This window comes from Dermochelys coriacea, chromosome 19 (genome assembly GCF_009764565.3).
Source record: "Dermochelys coriacea isolate rDerCor1 chromosome 19, rDerCor1.pri.v4, whole genome shotgun sequence".
NCBI lineage: Eukaryota > Metazoa > Chordata > Testudines > Dermochelyidae > Dermochelys > Dermochelys coriacea.
The window spans coordinates 877,826-904,870 of NC_050086.2; the positions used below are offsets into that span (position 1 = coordinate 877,826).

At 48.5% G+C, this 27,045-nt stretch overlaps 1 protein-coding gene across 1 annotated transcript; it reads left to right on the forward strand.

Annotated features, from left to right (window-relative positions):
• The first annotated feature begins 7,295 nt into the window (after nt 1-7,295).
• On the forward strand, nt 7,296-27,003 carry SF3A3 (splicing factor 3a subunit 3). Its single transcript, XM_038377848.2, has 17 exons — nt 7,296-7,500; nt 8,134-8,181; nt 10,720-10,772; nt 12,350-12,455; nt 13,376-13,448; nt 14,957-15,048; nt 15,465-15,547; nt 18,906-19,044; nt 19,383-19,451; nt 19,831-19,898; nt 20,321-20,428; nt 20,634-20,703; nt 21,449-21,613; nt 21,715-21,825; nt 23,171-23,261; nt 25,854-25,909; nt 26,692-27,003. The coding sequence occupies exons 1-17, from the start codon at nt 7,405-7,407 to the stop codon at nt 26,767-26,769; spliced, it is 1,506 nt and encodes a 501-aa protein (XP_038233776.1). The 5' UTR covers nt 7,296-7,404; the 3' UTR covers nt 26,770-27,003.
• Nucleotides 27,004-27,045: the final 42 nt, after the last annotated feature.

Consider the following 27,045-nt stretch of genomic DNA (forward strand, 5'->3'; position numbering starts at 1 on the left):
GAGAACAAAAGAGAACCATTGTTGAACCTTGGGAGCAGAACCTGACCTGAAACTTGGTCAACAATGAAAACCTGTGGTAAGAATTTTACCTTGACCAAGTTGAAGTTAAGTTTAGTACTAGGAAGCATTGTATCATTATTTTGTAATCATTCCTGACTTTAATTCCTTACTACTTGTACTCACTGAAAACCTCTCTTTGTAGTTAAATAAACTTGTTTTACATCTAATCCAGTGTTGTGAACTGTGTGAGTAACTCTGTTGTATCGTGATTCCCTTAAAGGGTCAACTGACTTGGCTGGACGGTGCAGAAAACACCTTTTGGGAGAAAAATCCAGGACCGGGAGCGTGTTGGGATCACCCTCCAAGTGGTAATCAAGGCTGCTGGAAGCCGGAGTGTGGCTGATTGCTGACAGGCTGCTGGGGTTAGAGGTGCTTGACTTGGGCTGTAGCTATCCACAGACACTCAGGGTGGGCCCTGCCTACTGTCTGGAGCAGCCCAGGTTGGGAGCATAGCAGCAAAGTATTGTGAGGCAGGGCAGGTGGTGACAACCCCTCACTGGTCTGGATTGCACCCCGGACTGTCATAGATACCAACTGCAGCTGGGCCCTAAGCCTGGCTCTCTGCTTGAGCTATGGTGCCTGGGGCATGTCTGTTAGCTCTGCTCTGTAGTGCCCAGAATTCTTGCAAGCAACATACGATAAGAGCAGCCTGTTACTGCTAATCCCTAACTGCTACATGATCCTGCCTTGGCTGCCCGCATCCACTGCCACTGATCCATAGGCCTGGGGCTCACGGTGCCAACCCAGCCACAGGCAAAGCCTCTAGAAATGCTGCACAGCACCAGGAGGCAAAGCTGCACCGTCCCTGGCACGGATGCTGGGTGCACAGCCCCTGCTTTCCCAACGGGCCCTGAAGCATGCGGGATGTTTACTTCATTTTCGATTAGTTTAGAATATAATTGATTTGAGTACTTAAAAACCCTGGTGTATTTCCTAATTACCACTCCATGTGTTCCCTCATCTTACTGCTAGCACTCGGCAATCCCACGCTGCAGACAGAGTGGGTGTTTGGGGGAGAGGGCTGGGTGCTGGTGGTATTGGTGTTGGGAGCCCTGTAGCTGGGTTGGGGTTGGAGGCTGGCAGAACTGGGAGGAGAGAACTGCACATGGGAGGAGAACTGGGGTACGTGTGTGTAGGGAGCAGAGGGCAGGGGGAATTGTCTGTGAGATCCCAGGAGTATTTCAGACCGCACGTTGCTTCTATGCATGGGCCAGGCACATTCTACTAGCAGAGGCAGCAGCCTAGCTAATTTGTCTGGGTTAAGAATAGGATTACTTTTGTTTTCCCCTCCTCCATTCTCTTCTCCCCCCACCTTCCTTCCTCCCCAACACCAAAACAACACCCTCCCCCCAGCTCGCTGGACCCTCCTGTGACTGCTCTCGAGCTCAGGCACATGCAGGGTTTGATGAGTCTCTCTTCCCTTAACTTTGCCCTTTTCCTCTTCGCCTTTGTTTCTTGAGAAAGGTCATTGTGCCTCCGAGGCTGGGGTCAGCCCTGATCCTAAATCCAGCTGGCAGCATCTCCCTGCAGCCTGCGCCACCATATATGGTCAATCGTGGGGAGAGAACCAGTAGAACGGGGCTGGAGGTGGCTTGGACAGCAGCCATCAGGAGGGCTTCGACTCCGCTGCATTGCTGAAACCCCTCCATGTGGCTGCAAGTGTGAGCGCCACACTCTGGAGCTCAGCAGTCTTGGTACTGAACTGTCCAAAGCACAACAGAGGAAGCAAGCACCCCTCGGCCTGGGGAGAAGGATGGGGCCCAAGGGCCAGAGAGATATGCCAGGGCCCCATACAAATGTAACTCTGAAAAACCACAAGCCTCCGCATCCTTCAACACCCTGCCTCCCCCAGCATGGAAGCCCAAGCAAATCCATGCATGCAGAGCTGTCCCCACCTCCTCTCCCTTCCTCCCTCTCCCCGATCCAAGGGCACATATCAAGCTGAGCCTGGCTATTTCTCCTTAAATAGAGCTTACAGGTGACTGCAAAGATTTGAGCACAATTTAAGATAAGGCACCCAGGCAAATGGCCCCATAAAATTGATATGGGGGCTCCCCATCTCTGCACTTTAGGAGGCTCTAACATGTATTTTTAAGTGTTTGTCGCAAGGTAACACTTTTCCATGTCTGAGACAGCAGCAGAGGACCATGCACTGAGCACCAGGCCAGCTCTGACACACACCTGCCTATTCAGTATCCAGGCCAAGGCCCACCCAGCTGTGGGGTACCTTTGGGGCTCAGTAACTCTGAGCACAGCAGATTAGTCACTACGCCATGGTGGTTAGCTCCCCGCTGCACCATGGGAAATGGTCATAGGGGAAAGCCTGGCCGGTCCCCTAGAAATAAATTAAGGGGAACAACAAATTGAAGGTTTGAGGGCAGCTGCTCTGAGCAACCAAAGCAAAGAGAGGTTGCTCTGGGACTCAGAGCTTTTCCTGGCAGAAATTCACGGTTTTCTATCTAATGGGACAATTGGCAGATCAGGCCCCCCTGCTGCTGGACCTCTACCCTGTGCAGTAGGATGAGCTCATTCAGCTACGCCTGCTGGGAGGTGGGTAGAGGCTGCATCCACCAGGGCAATGACCAGATGGGAGCGAGGTTTCAAGCTGGCTAGCTGGGGCACTGGTAGTACAGTTTATGGATGCAAAAGCCTACATCTGGGGTATCACCATGCAGAAGAGAACTCCTGTGAGAGATCTGGGATCCCCATTCCACGGTCTGGTACCCCAGAACAGCGCGTATCCAGTGGTCACTACTATGGAAAAAAATCAAACCTGTGACCTCTGTGAGGCAGGGCCTAGTGTTGGAAATGAGGCACTGGCCTGGGCCATGGGCTCAACTCCCAGCTCTGCCACAGACTCCCTGTGCGACCCTAGGGAAAGTCACTGCCCCGCTCGGGCCTTTGCTTCCCCAGTGTGTAAGATGGATAATGATTCCACACTCCCTCACAGGAGACGGGTGAGACTAAATCCATTCATGGTTTTGTTTAGGCGCTAGGTCTGAATCAGATACACGAGCCAATGTTGCCATCATACTAAGAGAATCAAAACTTATCTCCGAGGTTCTCAAACTGTGGTCCATGGACCACCAGTGGTCCGTGAGCTCCATTCAGGGGGTCCGTGGATTGTTCCCTCTGAGGTGCCCGCCTGGGCAGCCGCACACAAGAGAACGAAGGGCCACCCCCCTCATTAGTGGAGCTGCGCAGGCCTGGCTCCGCTAATTAGGTGCCTGGACCCTGGAGAAGACGCACATGTAAGGCAAGATGATGGCCTTAGTGGGAGTAAGGGGTAGGTAGGAGGGGTCAGTGGGGTGGGGGGGGGGGGAATTTGGGATGTGCAGGGCTGCAGCGGCCAGAGAAAGAGGCGACTTTCCCCAGCTCCAGGGCTGCAGCTTCTGGGGAGAGACTCCCCCCTCCGTCCCAGCCTCAGCTCTGTGGCTGCTGTGGCGGGGGAGAACCACCCCTCCTTCCCAGCCCCAGCTTGGGGGCTGCCAAGGTGCGGGGAGAGAGGCCACATCCATCACATTACAAAGGTAAGACTATTGATATTAAAATATGAGTTGTGTGCTTTTACTTGTAGAACAAAAAAATACTAATTATTACTAAGGTTTTTTTATATAGCGCTTTTATCCAAAGCACTTTACAATAGTTAGCTAACAGTACAAACAACATTTGCAAAGATCATTATGGTCGGCCGAGACCCTCAGCGATTTTCAAGTGGTCTGTGAAAAGTTTGAGAACCACTGACTTATCTGATGAGAGCAGCAACTGGTTCCACCTTTCGGGGAGAGAGAGAGAAACAGTGAACAAGCTTCAGAGTAGCAGCCGTATTAGTCCGTATCCGCAAAAGAAAAGGAAGACTTGTGGTACCTTAGAGACTAACAAATTTATTAGAGCATAAGCTTTCGTGAGCTACAGCTCACTTCCTCGGATGCAGTCAAGCTGTTCTCCAGAAAAGCTTAAGCTTGCCATCTGCCGGAGGCAAACCAGACCTTGCTTTGTTCCCCGTACAGTGTCCACCAGCTGAAGAGCCTACAACGTTCCCTTCCAGTGAATGGTCTGAGAAAGACCTGAGCATGTATCTGCCCTCTAGTTACGTCTCTAAGGTAAACAGGCAGCTGGGTATTGTGGATTATAACGGGAAAATTTCTCACCCATTTCACAGTGACATCACCTTCAAGTTTCCGTTCAAAATGCTGTTTCAAAGATGATTTTCCTGGCTCGTTGTTCTGACTGTCTTGCATCTCTGTTCAGCCTCCCCTGACTTGCCTTTTTTCACTGCATCAAATACGAAGTACCTGTCTTTATTTTGAAGGCCTGTTTGGTCTACCCCTTGCCTGAACTGCCCCGTCTTACACGCTAGCGAGAGGCTGATTCCTGCCAATGCCCTGCCAGCGATGCAGCCTTCGTGGCCCATTTGTTACATTTTCGAAGAAGCGTGTTTGCAGCTTATGACAGTCCAAACACCCCCAGGCACGGGAGGAGCCTCGAAAGCAGCCGAAACCGTGTCTCAGTGTGCACCTCCGCCTCCTGCCCGAAAGCCGCTCTGTGCTGGGATGGAGGAAGCTCCCGAGCCGTCCCGCCCCAGCCGCAAAACCCTCTTCCGTACTTTCCCCACCCATCCCCAGCAAGCCTCCAGACCAGGCTCCTTCCCAGCAATTATCTCCCTCTCCCCCAGCTCCCCCACCACCCCCGACTCCCTCCAGCTGCTGCACGGCTCCCGGGGTAGGGGGAAATAGGGGTTTGTGCCGTAGCTGAAGTGAAGCATCACTCAGAGCTCCACAGGAACATGCCTCGGGAGAAAGCTCTGCCCAAAGGCCTTGCCTGACTCGGTCTTCGTCTCTCTCCGGTTACAGACCCGCTGCCGGACGCGTATTTTGAGACGAACCTACCCCTCCGCACCTGGGCTGTCGGTCCGCGCTCGCTCCGGCAGCTCCGCAGATCCGAGGTGCGCAGGGCCCGCGCCAGCAGATGGGGCCGGGCCTGGGCTCGTCACCCCCGACGGAACCCGCTCTTGTTGGGCGTTGAAATGGGCTTCCCCGGCGCCGGTCCGCACCCGTCAGCTCTGGAGAGGAGGGAAGAAGGACCGAGCGCCCCAGACGCAGGGGGCCCCCAGGACGCTTCCCCCGGGGCTCCAGCACCCCACTTCACGGAGGAATCAGGGTGCCAGCGGAGATTTCCGGTCGGGCCCGTGAGGGGGAGCACCGGGAGGGAGGGTTTCCGGTCGGGCTGGTGCGGGGGAATATTGGGAGGGAGGGTTTCCGGTCGGGCTGGTGCGGGGGAATATTGGGAGGGAGGGTTTCCGGTCGGGCCGGTAAGGGGGAGCATCGGGAGGGAGGGTTTCCGGTCGGGCCGGTGCGGGGGAACATTGGGAGGGAGGGTTTCCGGTCGGGCCGGTGAGGGGGAACATTGGGAGGGAGGGTTTCCGGTCGGGCCGGTGAGGGGGAGCATCGGGAGGGAGGGTTTCCGGTCGGACCGCTGAGGGGGAGCACCGGGAGGGAGGGTTTCCGGTCGGACCGCTGAGGGGGAGCACCGGGAGGGAGGGTTTCCGGTCGGGCCGGGGCGGGGGAACATTGGGAGGGAGGGTTTCCGGTCGGGCCGGTGAGGGGGAACATTGGGAGGGAGGGTTTCCGGTCGGGCTGGTGCGGGGGAACATTGGGAGGGAGGGTTTCCGGTCGGGCCGGTGAGGGGAAGCTCCGGGAGGGAGGGTTTCCGGTCGGGCCGGTGAGGGGGAACATTGGGAGGGAGGGTTTCCGGTCGGGCCGGTGAGGGGGAGCATCGGGAGGGAGGGTTTCCGGTCGGACCGCTGAGGGGGAGCACCGGGAGGGAGGGTTTCCGGTCGGACCGCTGAGGGGGAGCACCGGGAGGGAGGGTTTCCGGTCGGGCCGGGGCGGGGGAACATTGGGAGGGAGGGTTTCCGGTCGGGCCGGTGAGGGGGAACATTGGGAGGGAGGGTTTCCGGTCGGGCTGGTGCGGGGGAACATTGGGAGGGAGGGTTTCCGGTCGGGCCGGTGAGGGGAAGCTCCGGGAGGGAGGGTTTCCGGTCGGGCCGGTGAGGGGGAATATTGGGAGGGAGGGTTTCCGGTCGGGCCGGTGAGGGGGAATATTGGGAGGGAGGGTTTCCGGTCGGGCTGGTGCGGGGGAATATTGGGAGGGAGGGTTTCCGGTCGGGCTGGTGCGGGGGAAGCTCCGGGAGGGAGGGTTTCCGGTCGGGCTGGTGCGGGGGAATATTTGGAGGGAGGGTTTCCGGTCGGGCCGGTGAGGGGGAGCATCGGGAGGGAGGGTTGCATCCGATGAAGTGAGCTGTAGCTCACGAAAGCTTATGCTCTAATAAATTTGTTAGTCTCTAAGGTGCCACAAGTACTCCTGTTCTTTTTGCGAATACAGACTAACACGGCTGCTACTCTGAAATCGGGAGGGAGGGTTTCCGGTCGGACCGCTGAGGGGGAGCACCGAGAGGGAGGGTTTCCGGTCGGACCGCTGAGGGGGAGCACCGGGAGGGAGGGTTTCCGGTCGGACCGCTGAGGGGGAGCACCGGGAGGGAGGGTTTCCGGTCGGACCGCTGAGGGGGAGCACCGAGAGGGAGGGTTTCCGGTCGGACCGCTGACGGGGAGCACCGAGAGGGAGGGTTTCCGGTCGGACCGCTGACGGGGAGCACCGAGAGGGAGGGTTTCCGGTCGGACCGCTGAGGGGGAGCACCGGGAGGGAGGGTTTCCGGTCGGACCGCTGAGGGGGAGCACCGAGAGGGAGGGTTTCCGGTCGGACCGCTGACGGGGAGCACCGAGAGGGAGGGTTTCCGGTCGGACCGCTGACGGGGAGCACCGAGAGGGAGGGTTTCCGGTCGGACCGCTGACGGGGAGCACCGAGAGGGAGGGTTTCCGGTCGGACCGCTGAGGGGGAGCACCGGGAGGGAGGGTTTCCGGTCGGACCGCTGAGGGGGAGCACCGAGAGGGAGGGTTTCCGGTCGGACCGCTGAGGGGGAGCACCGGGAGGGAGGGTTTCCGGTCGGACCGCTGAGGGGGAGCACCGGGAGGGAGGGTTTCCGGTCGGACCGCTGAGGGGGAGCACCGGGAGGGAGGGTTTCCGGTCGGACCGCTGGGGGGGAGCACCGGGAGGGAGGGTTTCCGGTCGGGCCGGTGAGGGGGAGCATCGGGAGGGAGGGTTTCCGGTCGGACCGCTGAGGGGGAGCACCGAGAGGGAGGGTTTCCGGTCGGACCGCTGAGGGGGAGCACCGGGAGGGAGGGTTTCCGGTCGGACCGCTGACGGGGAGCACCGAGAGGGAGGGTTTCCGGTCGGGCCGAGCCCCGGGAGGGAGGGTTCCGGCCGGCGGGCGCGCGCGCGGGGAAGATGGAGACCATCCTGGAGCAGCAGCGGCGCTATCACGAGGAGCGGGAGCGGCTCATGGACGTGATGGCCAAGGAGATGCTGATTAAGAAATCCACGGTGCGCCGCGGCGCGGGCGGGAGTGGGCGCGGCGTGGGGGCGCGGGCCCAGCTCTGCCGTTGGGGCCGGGGCCGGCTCAGGTGGCGGGACCCCCAGCGCGCCCGGGGGTGGGGCAGTGACTTGCCTGGGCACGAGCCTGGAGCGACGGGACGCCCCTGCCGGGCACCGGGCGCGGCCCCCCCCGCCTCGCGGCTCCCGGGCTCGTGGGCCCCGGGCCCTTGGGCCCTGTAGCGCGGCGGCTGGTCCCCGGGAAGCCGCTTCCCGCTCCGAGCGCGATGGGGGGTGAAGCCGGCGGAATAAGCCGTGTTGCGATGTCCCAACAGCGGCGTTTTTCGCACTGACCCAGCGTCTCAAACTGTTTTACTGGCGACCTTTTCACACAGCGAGCCTCTGCGTGCGACCCCTAATAAATTAAACACACTTTTTAATGTATTTAACGCCGTTATAAATGCCGGAGGCAAGCCGGGCTTGGGGTGGAGGTTGACAGCTCAGGAGCCCCATGTAGTAACCTCCCGACCCCCAGTTTGAGAACCCCTGTGTGTGAAGCAGAGACTGTTCTCAGCTGAACTTCAGGCAATAAATCTGGCGTTAGTTAAAGTCTGGCTAATCTTCTTTTTCTGCCGTGTCTTGTAGTTACGTGACCAGATTAATTCTGATCACCGCACCCGAGCCATGCAGGACGTGAGTATCGTTCCTCTGCTTTACCTTACAGCTGTGTACCGTAAAGTTTATGGGCTGGATCACAGGATGGTGTGGTGTTGTAAATTACTTAAGCAATACATCACAAACTGTATTTCTGGATGTGGATAGCACATGAAGTTTGCAGGGTACAAGGTCAAAGGAAAATGGCTTTTTGTGCACTGCAATAGCCGATAGACATGTGGGATAACAGTATTTACTGGAGTATTGCTTAAAGTTAAACTCATGAGCTGAATTTGCCTAGTTTTGTTTCTGTCTGCAAATTTAAAAAGTGTACTCATATTAGTTACCTGTATTTGTTCTGCAGAGATACCTGACATTGAAGTTATAGGTTTCAGAGTAGCAGCCGTGTTAGTCTGTATTCGCAAAAAGAAAAGGAGTACTTGTGGCACCTTAGAGACTAACAAATTTATTAGAGCATAAGCTTTCGTGAGCTACAGCTCACTTCATCGGATGCATTTGGTGGAAAAAGCAGAGGAGAGATTTATATACACACACACAGAGAACATGAAACAATGGGTTTATCATACACACTGTAAGGAGAGTGATCACTTAAGATAAGCCATCACCAGCAGCGGGGGGGGGGGGGAAGGAGGAAAACCTTTCATGGTGACAAGCAGGTAGGCTAATTCCAGCAGTTAACAAGAATATCAGAGGAACAGTGGGGGGTGGGGTGGGAGGGAGAAATACCATGGGGAATATACTTTGTGTAATGACTCATCCATTCCCAGTCTCTATTCAAGCCTAAATTAATTGTATCCAGTTTGCAAATTAATTCCAATTCAGCAGTCTCTCGCTGGAGTCTGTTTTTGAAGTTTTTTTGTTGAAGTATAGCCACTCTTAGGTCTGTGATCGAGTGACCAGAGAGATTGAAGTGTTCTCCAACTGGTTTTTGAATGTTATAATTCTTGACGTCTGATTTGTGCCCATTCATTCTTTTACGTAGAGACTGTCCAGTTTGGCCAATGTACATGGCAGAGGGGCATTGCTGGCACATGATGGCATATATCACATTGGTAGATGCGCAGGTGAACGAGCCTCTGATAGTGTGGCTGATGTGATTAGGCCCTATGATGGTATCCCCTGAATAGATATGTGGGCAGAGTTGGCAACGGGCTTTGTTGCAAGGATAGGTTCCTGGGTTAGTGGTTCTGTTGTGTGGTGTGTGGTTGCTGGTGAGTATTTGCTTCAGATTGGGGGGCTGTCTGTAAGCAAGGACTGGTCTGTCTCCCAAGATCTGTGAGAGTGATGGGTCGTCCTTCAGGATAGGTTGTAGATCCTTGATGATGCGTTGGAGGGGTTTTAGTTGGGGGCTGAAGGTGATGGCTAGTGGCGTTCTGTTGTTTTCTTTGTTGGGCCTGTCCTGTAGTAGGTGACTTCTGGGTCCTCTTCTGGCTCTGTCAATCTGTTTCTTCACTTCAGCAGGTGGGTATTGTAGTTGTAGGAATTCATGATAGAGATCTTGTAGGTGTTTGTCTCTGTCTGAGGGGTTGGAGCAAATGCGGTTATATCGTAGCGCTTGGCTGTAGACAATGGATCGAGTGGTATGATCTGGATGAAAGCTAGAGGCATGTAGGTAGGAATAGCGGTCAGTAGGTTTCCGATATAGGGTGGTGTTTATGTGACCATCGCTTATTAGCACCGTAGTGTCCAGGAAGTGGATCTCTTGTGTGGACTGGTCCAGGCTGAGGTTGATGGTGGGATGGAAATTGTTGAAATCATGGTGGAATTCCTCAAGAGCTTCTTTTCCATGGGTCCAGATGATGAAGATGTCATCAATGTAGCGCAAGTAGAGTAGGGGCATTAGGGGACAAGAGCTGAGGAAGCGTTGTTCTAAGTCAGCCATAAAAATGTTGGCATACTGTGGGGCCATGCGGGTACCCATCGCAGTGCCGCTGATTTGAAGGTATACATTGTCACCAAATGTGAAATAGTTATGGGTGAGGACAAAGTCACAAAGTTCAGCCACCAGGTTAGCCGTGACATTATCGGGGATACTGTTCCTGACGGCTTGTAGTCCATCTTTGTGTGGAATGTTGGTGTAGAGGGCTTCTACATCCATATTGAAGTTATAGGGTCTATTCTCCACCATGCATGTGCATTACCTTTTACCAGAACTTGGGCACATGGAGCATGATTTGGATGGATTTACTTATCAGTCTTAGCATTAAAAGCTTTTAGGTATATTTTAAATCACAGTATTAATTATTTTCATTTTAGCTAATTTATTGAACAGCAAAACTTAACAGAAGAGCATGAAATGACTTGGGTACCATATTATTGCATTTCTCTGAAAACAATTTCAGCTGCTAAATTTCCCTATAATGTTTCATTACTCTTCAGTGAGCATTCTTTCATTTCTTGGTCTGTTTGACTCAAGTTTGTGAGATTATCCTTTCAGATGTAAGCAAGCTTTGTCAAGCTTCCAAGAAAACAGTTTGTTTTTCCTAACTTCTCTGCACGTTGTGCTGTATTGCAGCAAAGATACATGCATAACACTAACATGTTTTTGTTTTTTAGAGGTATATGGAAGTGAGTGGCAATCTGAGAGACTTGTATGATGATAAGGATGGGTAAGTGCCTGCAAAAAGACCTGATCTGGCCTTTTTTAAAAACTGAAAGGTCTGCTAGCTAAATGCCTTCACATAGGGTATGTCCTCACAGCAATTAAACAGCCCCTTAGCCCAAGCCCTGCAAACCTGAGTCAGCTGGCATAGGCCAGTCACGGGTTTTTAACTGTAGTGTAGACTTACCCACAGTGCTTTACAAAGCCACAGAAAGGACTTAGTAACACTTCTTAAGTCGATGTATAAAGAGAGTGAAGCATTTAGAGCTATGGCACTTGTAAAAGTAGAGATTCCCCCCCTCCCCCCAAAGTAAACTTAAGTTTTCTTCCAGGAGTTTTATTGCACTTGCCAGCTTTTAACTTGGGAGGAAAGTCTAGTGGTGGACATAAATCATTGATGAGACATTTCTGATGAGTGTCCAGACATAACCTTAGTACCATAGAGCAACATGTCATTACAAAGCTATTGCTGGCCTAAGATTTGGCTGCGAAATACCGTTTGATCACAAGTGTGTGGGGGTGGGAAGGGGAGGGAAAGAATAATTGTGTCATAAATCCAAAGCATCACGTTAGAGAAGATATTGCCACTGAAATGGTCCATTATATAAGATGCAGTTAGGGCTGTGTTATCTGCACTCCCATTTGTGGGTTTAATGAACTTTAAGAGGGGGGGGACCAACAAAAACTACTGAATATACTGATGAGAGTTTCACTCCTAGTGCATACCAAGACCTGAACATAGTTAAAGATTCCTGCAAATCACATTTAACTTGCTGTGTGTTGCTTCTTTGGTAGAATAAGGGACAAGAAAGGGTGTTACTGGTTCAGCACACTTCAGCAGTAAATTCTTCCATGGCTATGTCTACACTAGCGCTTTTGTTGGTAAAACTTTTGTCAGGGGTGTGAGAAAAACACACCCTGACCGACATAAGTTTTATTGACAGACACACCGTTGTCATTGGGGGTGATTTAATTATGCTGACGGGAGAGCTCTCTCCCGTTGGCATAGAGCGGCTGCACGGGAGACATTGCACCTGCACCAATGTAAGGTCTGTAGTGTAAACATAGCCCATATAACAGTTGAAAAGGGGTGTTTGTGGTGATGGTAGCAAATGCACCAGTGGAATCATATTTCAGTGCTTGATACTGTCAAAGCAACTCTCCAGATTTGCTATTGAATTTAATCCTGTGTCGATTGTAACAGGGTGTGGGGGAGGGGTTGTTGTCTCTTTTGGCTTGAGTCTCTCATTTGAGTGGGAGACTCTGAGAGGCTTGAAGGGCAGTAATTGGGGATGATGCACCTGAATGTCGGAAGGAGAGCAGAGCCTCAAAATCATAACCCTGTCTGAGTTTGAGATCTCTGTGTAATTTTGGTTGAGAGATTGGTATTGCAGGGTGGGTGACGATTTTTCCATATTTTTGGGAACCCTTGTGTAATCAGAATGCCAGAAGTAGACATGAAGAGAATCATTAATGAAACTCTTCAATTACATCAGTTTCAATATCTGTTTGCTATAAACAATCCTAAACCTGCCCTCTATTACCCTCAAAATCTGACTTTAATTGTTTCTCCTTGACCCTCAGGTTACGGAAGGAGGAGCTCAGTGCCATTTCAGGGCCAAATGAGTTTGCAGAATTCTATAATAGACTGAAACAGATCAAGGAATTTCACCGGAAGCACCCAAATGAGGTAAGTGTCTCTGTATGCCATGGGTATGTGGACCCACAGGACAGTGACAAGGAGTATATCTATACATTGAGTGCTCTTGGATGCTTTGCATTATCAGTTCGGTTCTTCTCAACCTATTTTGTTTATGACAAATTCCAAAATATTAAAATATGGTGAGTGAAAAGAGGTGGTTTTAGACCAGGGACCATGTCCAAGTTCCTGTGATAGAAAAGGCATTCCATTAAAGAGAGAGAGCAGCCCAAGAATGAGAAAGTATGCAAAATGCTAATCATGTCCCATGAATGTTGTGCTTTCAGCTTAGGAGCTGTGTTCTCCTCTGCTGCTGGGGGAGGCATTCAGCATTGTCTTCCATGTGCTGGCCAGAGTGTTTTTTTTGAGGGTGTGGGGTCCTCCTCCCCTCTGTGAAGAAGGTATTTTTAGGAGTTGTCTACGTAATTTGTTTCTGCATCAGTGAAAGGAGAGAACCTCTGGAATTCAAAACAGCAGAATGCCAGTTCATGCAGGGGAATTTCAAGGCAATTGCTTGATAGAGTTGACTTCATATCTGTCCCTGCAGCCTCTGAACTGAATGGCAAAAATCCTATTGCCTTGGCTTTTCCTCACTCTTTGGCCAGGGAATCTGCTGTTCTCCAGGTAGTGTACTTTGTGTATGTACTGGTTACATGTCATTGAAGAGGAACTGAATAACACACAGAGTAATATCTCAGTACAGTTTGTGTTGTATGAAATGGCAGAAACAAAAAACAGGCCTCAGTTTGCAACAAGATGAGCTTTGATTTGGCAGTGGGAATACTTCTGCAATAGGTTCATTATGGAAAGTGCAGATTTGTAAGTGTGACTTCATGTTAATTGGTCTGGACTTTTTCGCAGTAGTGTGTGTGTGTGTGTATTTTTGCTATAACGTCTGATCTTTCCGGAAGATCTGTGTGCCGATGTCAGTGGAATTTGAGGAACTGTTGAAAGCCAGAGAGAACCCCAGTGAAGAGGCACAAAGTAAGTCCATGGTTTCATATTTAAACTTAGATCTAGCAAAAACGCCATGCTTGCTTGTTTTTATTTAGTGAGTTGTCTGGTTGGCTTGTCTCTGAATCTCTCCCCTTAATAACCCTCTGAAAGTTACTCAGGGGCGGCAAGTTACGTGGGCCTATGGTGCCTGGCTCCAGCAATATTCAGGGCCGGGGGTCCAGCTCCACCAATATTTGGAGTCGGGTGTCTCCCCTGGCCCTGCCTGGAGCGTCCCCCGCCTGCTGCCCCCCCATGCACCTCCCCTGGGCCCCGGAGCATCCCTGCCTGATTAAAAGTAGGCAGCTCCCCTGCTGCTCTGCGCTGCTCTCCTTTGCCTGGGTGGCAGCCTAAGGCTAGGCTATGGCATAAGAGCAGGCTGAGGCAGCTGGCTGCTGCTGCTGCATCGGAGGAGGTGCACACATGATTGGCAGCCCTCCCCTCCCCCAGCACCCACCTCACTCACCTGAGCAGCTGCTAGGGCTTGAGTGTCTGACCCAGTGATCCTGCCCCTCCCAGCCTGCAGCCAGGGGCAAGGGGCAGCCTCCCCTCTGTGAGGCTACGGTGTGGTGCAGCAGGCGAGGAAGCTTCCTGGACCTGAGCAGTTGGGGCTTGGGTGAGTGTAGTGACACCCTGCACCTCCCTCCACCCACAGTCACTGCTTCTGCCCCACGCTGGGCAAGGGGCAGCCTCACCCCCCACCCCAGTGAGGCTACGGTGAGGGGCAGCAGCAGTGGGGGAGAGGGTTGTGGGGGGAGTCCTCTCTGGCCCTAGCCCCGGGGCAGCCAGTCTGCACCCAAGCTTCTCATTCCTGGCCCTGCCCCATCCCAGAGCCTGTGCCCCCAAGCCAGAGCTCTCACCCCCTGCACCCTAACCCCCAGCCCTGAGCCCCCTCCTGCACCCCTGCTCCGGCCCAGACCCCTCACCCAAACTCCCTCCCAGAAAACATCCCCCACACCCACTCCTCCTGCCCAAGTCCAGACCCCACACCCCAACTCCCTCCCAGATCCCGTCCCCTGCACCCCAACTGCCTGCCCCAGTCCTGACTCCACACCCCAACTCCCTCCCAGAGCCTCCCCCTACACGCAAACACTTCCCAGAGCCCCACACCTCCCCCCTCCCAGACCCTTAGGGGGATGTGTGGGGTGCAACTTGGACCCATTCTGGGCACCACCAAAAATTATACAAACCTGTAGCCCCTGTGCCTTTTTATTGTGTGTATTTTATCCACTCTGGAATGTTCTGCAGTAAAAGCGCCTCTCTCTTGAGAGTGGATCTAGTGTATTACTGTAAAGGAGCAGTTAGTTGATTATGTTTAGAACCTGCAAAAACATTAAGAAACATCTCGCGTAATATAGCTTGTATTCAGCTGCAGTTACAAGCTATGCTTACACAAGATGGTTCTAACACAAGAGGGATACTTGAAATGAGAATAATCTGCAGTAATTCTGATCTTCAGTATTTCTAATAAAGCTCTTTGTATAATGTGTCTTCTATAGATCTAGTGGAGTTCACAGATGAAGAAGGGTATGGCCGGTACTTGGATCTTCATGATTGTTATCTCAAGTACATTAACTTAAAATCATCAGAGGTAAGAGGCTATAATTGCTTAGGAGACATGCTCAAATATCTATTATTGAGTGTTCAGAGACAAGCATTTCTGGTGTCATTTTAAATAGTTCATTTCCACCCATGTGTTATACTGGTGCCTATTTTTTGGAGGCTACAGGTTAAGAATTTTTAAATTCTAAGTGACCCTTTCCTGGGCTCTCCCATTCGTGCAGTTGTATCTACAACTGCTCTCACAGGCCTCTCCACTGATGTGGTCTTGAAAGAGGCTGTGCCCTTTTTTCGCCTCTTTTACCAAATAACCCAGGGTCTCTAAAGTGGCATGCTGCAACCTAGAATGGAGGTATGGAAAGATGCCATTTCTTGTGGTCCAGTGGGTGACTGGAGATGTATTGTTAATCAGGTTGTTTTGTGTGTAAAATAAATCTTTATTTTCAGAAACTGGATTACATCACATACTTATCCACGTTTGACCAACTCTTCGATATTCCCAAAGAGAGAAAAAATGCTGAATATAAAAGGTGGGCCCTTCATCCGTGACAGGCTGTCCAGGAGGAATTAAATTCTGTGATGTGCATTCAAGGCCCTTTAATGCTTCTCCAATCCTGGGGTGGAGGGGAGTTTAGTGGATTATAGGTTTTTTGTTATAAACCATAAATCCAGTGTGTCTATTCAGTCCATGATTTTTAGTGTCTAGCAAAGTTATGAATTTAAGTGTCCAGGCATGTTTTTTTGAAGGTGTTGTGCATATCTCCATTGAGGAGAGGACTGAGAGTATGTCTGCATGGGTATAGAAAACCAGCGGCTGGCTTGGGTCAGCTGGCTCGGGCCAGCGACTTTTATCCCTGTGTAGACCTATCCTGAGAGGTCAGATTACGAGTGATCTCTTTGTGAAAGTGTTCACCCATAGATGACACGGTGGTTTGGGTCTTTTATCATTTTTCTGTGTGAGCGTCTGGTTTCACCCACATAATTGTTGTTGGGGCATTTAGTGCACTGGATAAGGTACACCGTATGGGATAGGCATGTGTAGAATCCATAGATCTTGAAAGTTGTGTTGTGGGGGGGTGTTGCTCATTGCAGCAGTGGAGAGCTGTCTGCATGTTTTGCATCTATTGATCTGGCAGGGTCTGGTGCTACTTTGAGTTGATGTGTCCTCCTGGTCTGTGGTGATCTTGCTTCTGATGATGAGGTTGTGGGGTTGTTCGAAGACCAAAATGTGGGCTTAGGAAATATTTCTTTTGGGATGTTGCCCCCATTGAGTATGGGTAATAACTGTTGATACACCGTATGGGTTCGAGTATGGGGTGGTTGGTGACACCTAGGGGTGTGTGGTTGGAGGGGGTTTTATGTTAGTATTGAAGCAGGTTCTCTTCAGGTATTTGGGTGCCTAGTTCCATAATGTGATCCGTTTCTCTGGTAGAGTTCTGTGGGTTGTGGAGTTGTAGTTGGTTCCACTTTCTGTTTTTGTGGTGGATGGCTGCCACCCGGTGTTTTTGGTAGTAGTTTTGGGTTTCTTGCATGATTTTATGGTAAGTTTCCTGTTTCGTTTTTTTCTTCCAGTATGTGGGAGCATGGGATTAATTCTTGTTTGAATTAATTAATTAATTCTTCTGGAGTATATGAGGTGCAGTATGTGATTCCTCAGTTTTTACAAAGCTCTTCTGCAGAGCTGTTCAGCAGATATGGAGTTGTAAGTGATGGTGAGACCTCTGGGGATGATGATGTTCCTTGCATTTTCTCAGGGAGTAGATTATGCTGTTAAGTTTTGCTTCCTTTTTCTTCATGTTCAATTCAATATCTTCCTTTGTTGTATTCAGTGTTATTGTAGCCGTGTTGATCCCAATATATTAGAGAGACAGCGTGGGTGAGATAATATGTTCTATTGGACCAACTTCTGTTGGTGAGAGACAAGCTTTTGAACCACACGGAGCTCTTCTTCAGGCGTGGGAAAGGTACCCTAGCATCACAGCTAAATAAATACAAGATGGAACAGATTGTTTAGCATAAGTAGTTAACACATTTCAAGGATCACTCACAGTGAAGTGGCCTGTTAATACCTCTCCAATCCTTTGGTGAGGAAGATGGAAAGCTGGAGAGGGTTTAGTGGGTTATTACAGGTTTCAGAGTAGCAGCCGTATTAGTCTGTATCCGCAAAAAGAAAAGGAGTACTTGTGGCACCTTAGAGACTAACAAATTTATTTGAGCATAAGCTTTCGTGAGCTACAGCTCACTTCATCGGATGCACATGAAAGCTTATGCTCAAATACATTTGTTAGTCTCTAAGGTGCCACAAGTACTCCTTTGGGTTATTACAACAATCTATAAGCCATAAATCCAGTGTCTCTATTCAGTCCATGATTTTAAGTGTCTAGCAAAGTTATGAATTTAATCTCCCAGACTCATCTTTTGAAGGCATTATGCAGGTTTCCTTTGAGGAGGAGAACCAAGAGGTCAGATACAGAGTGATTGCTTTGTGAAAAGCATTAATTCACAGTCAGGATGAAAATTCACTGTGGGGAATGTGAATGGGTACTCCTTAGATGTAGTTTTAGTGTTTCATAAAGTAAGGACTTTCTGCAGAATCCACACCCTCTCAGAAATGTGAGCAGGATCTAAGCTGTCAGTGTTTTGGAATTTTCAAAAATGCTTAAGTTTTGGCTTCGCTGCTCCTTTGAAGGCAAAGGGAGTTTTATCATTGACTTCAACTGGAGTAGATTTAGGCCAAGGCTGAGCGCTTTTGAAAGTCACATCCTATGTCTTTTAGCTTTTATGGTTGTGAAGAGAATTGTCCAAATATAACTAATGCAGGGTTTGCAAACAGAGCCTGAAACAATAGCTCTGAGAGGTGTGAGCTGTCCCATCTATTTGTCAAGTTAATGATGAAAATATGTTTTATCCATGCTCAAAGAATCCTTGGTTTAATGTGGCTGTGTAACTAGGGTTCACTGACATGGTGGTAAAAATATTGGAAGCCACCAAAATCTTGTCCCACACTAGGGCTTCTGCTGATGCCATTAAAGTGGTGGTAGCATTATTGGGAACACACTGCTAAAATTCCCTTCTTATGGACAGGGCCATGGCTGGGACCCAGACCACGATAGAATATAGTGCACTGGCTTGTGGAATAACCCATGTTAGAGAACCATGGTTTAACCTTGGTAGATATCTATGGCTCTTTGGAATGACTGTACCGGGGGGATCTGCCAAGGCAGGAATAAAAGAGTTTGGGCCACAAGTATGCTTAAATATGTGAGAAATATGGTGATGTTTGTAGTGTGGAGAAGGCCAAATATCAACAATCCACACTCATTGCTAATTATTTTTGTGTAAACATCCAGTGAATGTTCTTCTCTCTCCTTGTTTTCCCCCATCTGTTTCATGCTATTTATTTTTATTTTTTCTTTCTAAGTCCATACGCTTTACAGGCAAGCTTCTCTGTGTAAATGTTGAGCCTTTTCAATTTCAGACAAATCATCTCTTATTGAATTGCTGTTTACAAGACTAACAGATGATGTGGAATTAAATCACACCTACATGTATGTTTGTGAGACCGTCAGGTTGTATGTGCTGTATTTGTCAACTGTGAATCTTTCCTGTAACCTAAAAAGTCAAACAGATGAAGAAGTTTCATTCGGATTGAGGCTTCTGGTGAAATAATCTGTTACCCAGAGGTTGTTCTTAACACTCAGGAGGTTGTTCAGTAGAAGAGAGATTTGTTGGGAAGGAAGGAAATAGTGGGACTATTCCCTGTATAATTGTGGGGCAAGGGGTGTCACCATGATGCGGTTCAGTATGGCATGATGCAAAAATGTCTAATGTGTTCTTTTTACACAAACTCTGATACTGAATTAAGTGAGCTGGCTCTTCCTCTGCCAGGTATCTTGAAATGCTTCTTGAGTACCTGCAGGATTACACAGATCGGGTGAAGCCGCTGCTGGATCAGAATGAACTTTTTGGGAAGATTCAGAATGAGTTTGAGAAGAAGTGGGACAATGGAACGTTCCCTGGTTGGCCGGTGAGCAATCATTATGCACATGTGAAATGCTGATGTATTTCTCACGGCTTGCATACAGTGTCGTGGTGTGTAAAATGATCATCAAGGTTAACAGTCTCACAGTGTAGTGTAGTTTGGTTGTGTCCCAAAACAGTAGAGACACTGCTTACTGCTAATGTGTTTTCTGTCTTTCCAGGAGGTTTCCCATGTATTTGATTTTTTCAGTTTAGTGCTGAGATCTCCCCATTATTAACAATATCATCCTTCTTGAAGGAGGGAGGATATTTTGGTATTGCTGCTCAAATGTTATGTAATGTTCTGAAGATTTATCTAGCAATTTATGTGGCTTTTCTTGGCAGAAAGAGACTAGCAGTGCACTTACCCATGCAGGAGCCCATCTGGATCTCTCAGCATTTTCCTCTTGGGAGGTATGTTCTCTGTGTGTTAAGCACTTTATACTGAAAAATCTTGGTGGGATCCGTCCACCTTGTTCCTTTTATGGGAAATTCTTTTTATGGGAATGTGATTCTCAGGCCATAACCACTGTAAATGGCAAGTTCACTGTGCAGGTGGCCTGTGCTTTCTGTCACTGGAGATACCAGTAACCTGGAAGCATTTTTCTTCATCGTAGCTGGGGTCAGGCTCCTGCCATAGACGTCATTGATCTGGGTAGAAGAGAGCCACCTTAGTGCTTTCATGAGCAATGCTGCATTTTTTTTAATGAATTAAAATGGATACACTTGTATCATATTGTTGTTAACACCTGAAAGCAATGTTTGTGTACATTGGTTTATTTTAATTGTACAGGAATTGGCCTCCCTGGGACTGGACAGATTAAAATCTGCTTTACTGGCTTTGGGTCTGAAATGTGGCGGGTAAGAAGCTGTGGCTTTTTTCTAGATTCCTTTCAGTTATTGAGCTATTTGTCTCACATTGCTGCATTGGACATCTGTTTGTTTTCCAAAGATCTGTGGAATAATTCTTATAAAAGACAACCCTGAAAGTATGGCAAGGAATTTTTATCATATTCTTTGCTTTGAAGTCTGAGGTTCATAATGGACTAATACATAATGTGGAATAGTAGGACCTCATGAGCCTGGGGAAACCCTGATGCAAAAGCTGTGCCTAAGCCATGTTCCTCAAGGATCACTGAAACTGATCCTTATTCTTACAATCTCATGACCTCTGAATGATTTAATGTATAATATAATTAAAAACATAATTATTGAGCACAAACCAATCTACTTAAAAAATAAACCTACACCCTAGATTCACCTTCTTCCCTGCTTTCTCCCAGCACTCTGGAAGAACGTGCTCAGAGGCTGTTCAGCACAAAAGGCAAATCCTTGGAAGCCCTCGATTCTTCCTTGTTTGCCAAGAATCCAAAGACAAAAGGAAGCAAAAGGTGAGTCCCCAAAAGTTTCATACTGGTCAGTGTGTCTGGCCTGACTGATCAGTACATGTGCAGCAGAGGCTACAGGGAGTGGTTGATATTTGTTTTCCCAGTTTCTTAATAGCTACAAATCAAATATATCTTTAAGAATCGGGTGCATGGACAGCATTTGCAGTGCTTGAAAAGGATTTCACAAAGTTACCCTTTGTATTTCCAGGGACACAGAGAGGAACAAAGACCTTGCGTTCCTGGAAGCTCAGGTCTACGAGTATGTAGAAATTCTTGGGGTAAGGTTTTTACTTTTTACCTTTTTTGAGCTTTGTAGATGCAGTGCCTTCAAAAGGTGTTGGAAGCTCATTCATGTTTTCCATCTTATCCTTTCTTAAACACCATGTATAGAAGGGTTATTTTATGTATCGTGCTGTACAAATCTGGAAATATTTAAAGCAAGGGGTTGGAACTGCTTATTCCTGTTGTTTGTTAACCTGTTAGCTTCTAGTTAAGAATTCATCTCGTACAACAATTGATGCTGAGGATTGGGTCTGCCTCTCTTGTGAACGGCAACCCAAACAGGACAGTCATGCTGCTCTTGGGGCAGCCTTTTCTCCTTGGTGTAGAACTTAGATTTTACATCTAACCACCAGAGATAGCAAGCCCCTGTGAGTGCTGCCTTTATTTGGCTTCATGTTCTTGTCTCAGTTTTCAGTGGTCACTCTTAGAAGGCTGATTGCCACCATTGCCAAGCAATTGCCTTGGAATTAAAGCTTTCCACTGTCTTCTCTTGGTGAGAACTGCATTACACCCAGTGACCTTTCAGATTGTTGGGCTGAGCAAAACAGGATGGAGTTGTCTTGTTCGACTGCAGACAAATCAATGCAGTGTTGTGGCACAGACGCTAATGAAGCCAGTGGAGGGGATTTAACATAAGAAGGGTGAATACTCCTGTGATTTCCCCCACACATTTTTTGGTTTGTTCATTTGCTACCACATATGCTGCCATGTTTCATGCCTCTGTGCTTTCCTGCATCATAGGAACAGAGACATCTCACCCATGAGAACGTGCAGCGTAAGCAAGCCCGCACAGGGGAAGAGAGAGAGGAGGAAGAGGAGGAGCAGATCAGTGAGAGCGAAAGCGAAGATGAAGAGAATGAAATAATTTACAACCCTAAAAATCTGCCTCTTGGTTGGGATGGCAAGGTGAGCCTGGCTCCCCAGGTGCTCCAGAGCAGAGATCTTTGACTGTATCCAAACTACTTGTCTTGCCATCTGACCTAAGTTTTGCCTGGCTTGTTTTTCAGCCTATCCCCTATTGGTTATATAAACTGCATGGTTTGAACATCAACTACAACTGTGAGATTTGCGGTAACTACACCTACCGAGGGCCCAAAGCTTTCCAGCGGCACTTCGCGGTAAGTAACGCTTTGGCATTAGCCCATCAGTCAACTTTAAGGTAATCCTAGTTATATGTAACTAATGGATGGAGTCTTGGTGATTGAAGCTGTCACTTCTGAGCCAGAAGGGCATGTATGAATCCTATCCCAGTCGTGGGCCCATGCGTGGTGCTGAGACTGCAGGGCTGTACCGTTTGAGTTATAATCCATTTGAAGGGGCACTCAGGTGCCATTTGTCCTTGAGGGTTGTAGGGTCTCCCTTTTCAGGTACCCCGATTCCAATGTCTAGCAGTGCCTGAACTGTTGCTGAGTACCTGTTAGCTACCGCCTTAGATACTGGCAGTATGTTGACAGACACCTTACTGTAGTGCTCTCTAGCAAAGCTGATAGAGGAAACAAGTTCCGTAAAACTCAGATCTAAGTAACCGATTTTAATAGCTTTTAAAATATACCTAGGAGCAAACTGATCTTTCAAGAGGTATAAATGTAAGTGGATTCTAGTTTTGTTAGTACTGAGATTGTAAGTACTAGGAGAAACCTACACTGAAAACCAGTGAGATGCCTATTTCTGGATGCTGCTTCTCTCCTTGGGGCTAATAATGGTTTAATTATAATGGGCCTAAAAAGGCGTGTTTTTAACTCTGCACTTCTGCAGTATGTGACGAGAACCCTTGATTGTGGATGTGCCATTTAAATGAAAGTTAACTTTGTGCAAAGATGCTCAGGAGTATATAGCACTGCATCTGCTGCACTTTATACAGTAGGGGAGTCCCCACTCCTGCTTGTCAGTGAACTTTTGTCGGAATCCTACAGTATTTTGGCTGAAAATCCATCTTGCCAAAGCATGCGATTACTGTATTGTTGCACTCCTGGGGAGCGCCTAGCCTCGTGGAATCACAAACTGCTTTTAAACCATTGTTGTTGTTTGTTGTTATATTATAGGATTGTAGCTTAGTTCTAAGATTTGATACTATGAAATTCTCATAAGCTGATTAAGTTAATGGTGTCTAATGTGTAGTCGGTTTAAAAAAATTAGTTTAAAAGTAACTTCAAGTACTGCCATGACTAATCTTTATGGATTTACAATCAAATTTTCCTTTTTTGTGAAACTTTTTTTCTTGTATTGTTGTGTGAAAGGCCCACATAAAAGGGAAACTAACAGAATCTTGTATATAGTCAAAGGAAACAAACTGGAAAATACAGATAGAAATAGTTTTTCCTCTTGTTTTCTTTCCATTCTAGTCCCCTTGGACATTAATTTGTTGTTTTCAGACAGGTTTGACTTACTTTAACGGTGTGCCTGTGACTTTGTGGGCTATATGTAACTCTCTCCTGTATACTGATCTTTCTGCTCTGCCTCCAGGAGTGGCGTCATGCTCATGGGATGAGATGCCTGGGCATTCCCAACACAGCCCATTTTGCTAATGTCACGCAGATTGAAGATGCAGTCTCTTGTAAGTGATGTTGGCACATCTCTATTCAGAACTGAGAGCAGGTGGAGTCTGTTTTCATCTGTGCTGTTCTGTTGGGCACATGTGGGGATGTGCTGCCTGTTGTGACTGCCAGTGAAGAGACATTCAGCCAGCAATGTTCTCACTGGGGGAGCAACTCTTTATATGGTGGAACCTCAATCATCCAATTGCAATTAGGGGTCACGAATCTCCTTCAGATAATCAAGAGACTGGTTACACTCGATTGAAATGCATGAAGTTCTTCCTGTGTGTCTCCGTGGTGAGGAGGGAGAAGGGAAAGACCTGATGCAATTCAGCCAGGGCAATCCTATAGGTAAATCCTGTTACAAGCATGAAGCTTTAGCATTTTAACTGGCCATAACTTAATGATGTTGGCTTTGGGTACTTCAGTCAACGCCAGAATGCAAAGCTTCTGCTCTGGGCACCTACCTGCTGAGGGCAGCAGCTGGCACGAAGTTGCCTGCCACAACAGAGATAGTCGGAGATTGACTTCTTAGCTCTGGAAGCAAGAGTGAGCTAACTGTGTCCCCTCTTCCGCTGGCAATTCTGGAGTAGGAAGGGAGAGTCGGATTGAATTTCTGCCTGAGCACAGCAGTAAAGCCCAGAAAAAGGAGTTTAATTTTGCTGTTAAGGCTATGTCTATACAGCAGCTGGGCGTATCACAGCTCAAATAGACATACAGGTGCTAGCTCGGCTCAAGTTATCATGCCGGCCACTGCAGCCACCCTGCTGTTTTAGTGCAGTCACTTGAGAATTACACCTGCCAGCTGCTGTGTAGAAATAGCCTAAATCAGTATTTCTCAAATGCGGCCACAGCCTCTAGAGCAGTGACTGGGGGTGGGGGACGGGTGGAAAGAAGCAGTGGAATCTCCCCCAGGGCCATCAGCAGGGGTTGGGTCCTGCCCCCCTTTGGAGCCACAAATGCCAGAAGAGCATGTGGCCAGTGAGTTCCCCACCTTCCCTGGGGCAGTGACACTAAGGCTTCGGGCTTCAGCTCTGGGCTGGCGGGTGGCAGGCTCCAGTCACGGCCGTGTGATAGCGGGTGCCAGCCCTCAGCTCATCACCCTCCCCGCATTGCCCCTGGCCCCCACTGTCTCCCTGCCCACCTCCCCATCCAGGGCTAGAGCTGTGTAAGTCTGCTGTGAAAATTGATATTTGTAATTTGTATGTTTGTTAATATCACTTTTCACAGCCTCCCAGATAGCTAGTAAGTCTGCTGTGATTATTAACAAACAAAAATATCACTTTTCACAGCAGCAGGCTTATGAGTTAGTAAATCTTTTGCTTTTTGGCTGCCTTTTTTTTTTTTTCCTAATAAAAGAAACACAACAACAAAAAAAGACAAGAGTGTGCAAAGCACCTTAATTGTGTTTCTATTCTGTTTAGGTCCAGTAAGAATAGAGACAACTGTGCATTATTTTTATTATTGAATCTGCAAAACCAACCAACCTTTTACAGTGATTTGGACATATATATGTGTATATTTATTTGTTTTTCCTAAAGTTAATTAAGTATTTTAGGAAAAAAATTTAGAGCAGCCACCAGCAAGAGTTGGTGGCTGCACTCTGGGGCCACCAAAAAATTTGTTGAGAGAACCTGGAACAGATGCCCATGAAACATTCTGACTCTGGTTCAATGCAGCTGAACTAGGGTTCCCTTTATTTCCCTTCTTCTCTAAACTGGCTTGTCAGCTCATCTAATCAGAACTCTCCCCCTTATACTTGCTACTTCATCTTGCTGGCCTCCCTTCCCTTAAGAGCTTCTGTAACAGCTGGCTTGAGGCAAACTTGCCTCTTGCTTCTAAGGGGCGTGATTGCAGTGTCACTGAGCGCTGCGGGGTTGGGAAGGGTGTCTGCAGTGCCTCTGGTGAGCCGACATTCAAATGCAGCTCGTTTTACACCCGATGAGAAATGCTGCACACAATACAAACTGTCAGACAAGCCTAGTGTCTTATATTAATGATCAACCCTGTCTGAGGCTCTCTGTTATTCAGGGTAAATAGGACTAATCCCCTGAGATGGGATATTAGATGGATGGGATCTGAGTTACTACAGAAAATTCTTTCCTGGGTATCTGGCTGGTGAATCTTGCCCATACGCTCAGGGTTTAGCTGATCACCATATTTGGGGTCGGGAAGGAATTTTCCTCCAGGGCAGATTGGAGAGGCCCTGGAGGTTTTTCGCCTTCCTCTGTAGCATGGATGACTGGAGGGAGGCTTCTCTGCTCCTTGAAGTCTTTAAATCATGATTTGAGGACTTCAGTAGCTCAGACATAGGTGAGGTTTTTTGTAGGAGTGGGTGGGTGAGATTCTGTGGCCTGCGTTGTGCAGGAGGTCGGACTAGATGATCAGAATGGTCCCTTCTGACCTTAGTATCTATGAATCTATGCTGCTCAGGTATCTACCTGAGCTGTGATGGCCAGCCTCTCTTGTTGAGTAATCTGTGCAATCCATGTCAGCCAGTGAGACTGAGGGGTGTGTGTTTTAAGAGTGAGCAGTGTACATTCGGCGCTAGACTAAGTGCTGATAGTTCAAGGGAAATGGCATTCTGATCCAATGTGACTTTGTATTTGCAGTGTGGGCAAAGCTGAAGCAGCAGAAAGCTTCGGAGAGATGGCAGCCTGACACAGAGGTGAGCTGAGGATCAGTATTCAGGTGTTGCCATTACTGTTTGGCTGAATCTGTCTTGTTACCCTGCATAACTTCTAGCCCCAGCAAAAGAGGTACCAGTTCCCTGAAGAATCTCTTGAATGCTGGGGAGTATGTTTGGAGACCACCCTGCTTGTAACAGAGCCCCTGTTGGTGGAACTGTGTAGATCTGCACATGCCTCACTGGGAATGTATTGCTTGTTAGTATGACACCTGCCCTTCTCTCTGTCTAAGCATCTTCAGAACGTGTCTCTGCAGTGTCTAAACCCTTCCTGTTTGGAAAGGGGCAGAGGGAGGGGGAAGTGAGGTATCTTTAATCTAAATGGTGAGAGATTCCATGGAGTCATTCTGTGAAAATTGTAACTAAGAACCTTCCATTGTAGCCCAGGGGGGACCTACCATGACGGAGCAGACTGTTTATAGAATGAGCGTACAATGCAGTGTGAAATCCAATTTATTACAGAATTTGCCATTGTCCTGCTGAGTTTAGCTAAACTGTGATAGAGTGGACAGTATACTGCGGCAGGCAGTGTAATAACTTAGCATGCTCCACCCCAGTCCTCATTGCAAACAGATATTTATCCTTCTTTGGGAGTCCACTGAAAGACCCTGTGTGGAGATGTGCAGAAGAGGGGATCTTAGTCTGTTTTAGTTTGAGGGGCTGACAGGCTGCTGTTGGTGGAGCTAAACCTCAGTTACTGTTACTCTCCCATTCTTATTTCATGCTGTGCCCAGATACTACCAATGTTCTCGCTTCCCTTCTAGGAGGAATATGAGGATTCCAGTGGGAATGTGGTGAATAAAAAGACCTATGAAGACTTGAAACGTCAAGGGCTGCTGTAATGTTCTCTGGTTGGGGGATTTGGCACCTCTGAGGCCCTTGATGAAGCACACTGAGCCCTGTGCTTTCTTCTCTGTACTTCTGCATTTTCTGTTCCGCATGAACATACATTTCAAGGACACTTTGTAGAATCACTTTCTAGTAAGTCCCTTCTTGTGCAAGGCAGAGTTGTGATGGTCCAAAATGTATTTTATACTAAAAAGATACTGCAAAAATAAACTGATTTTAATGTAGGACGTCCTGAGTAACTTGTCTCCTTTTGTAGCCTGGTAAGGAAG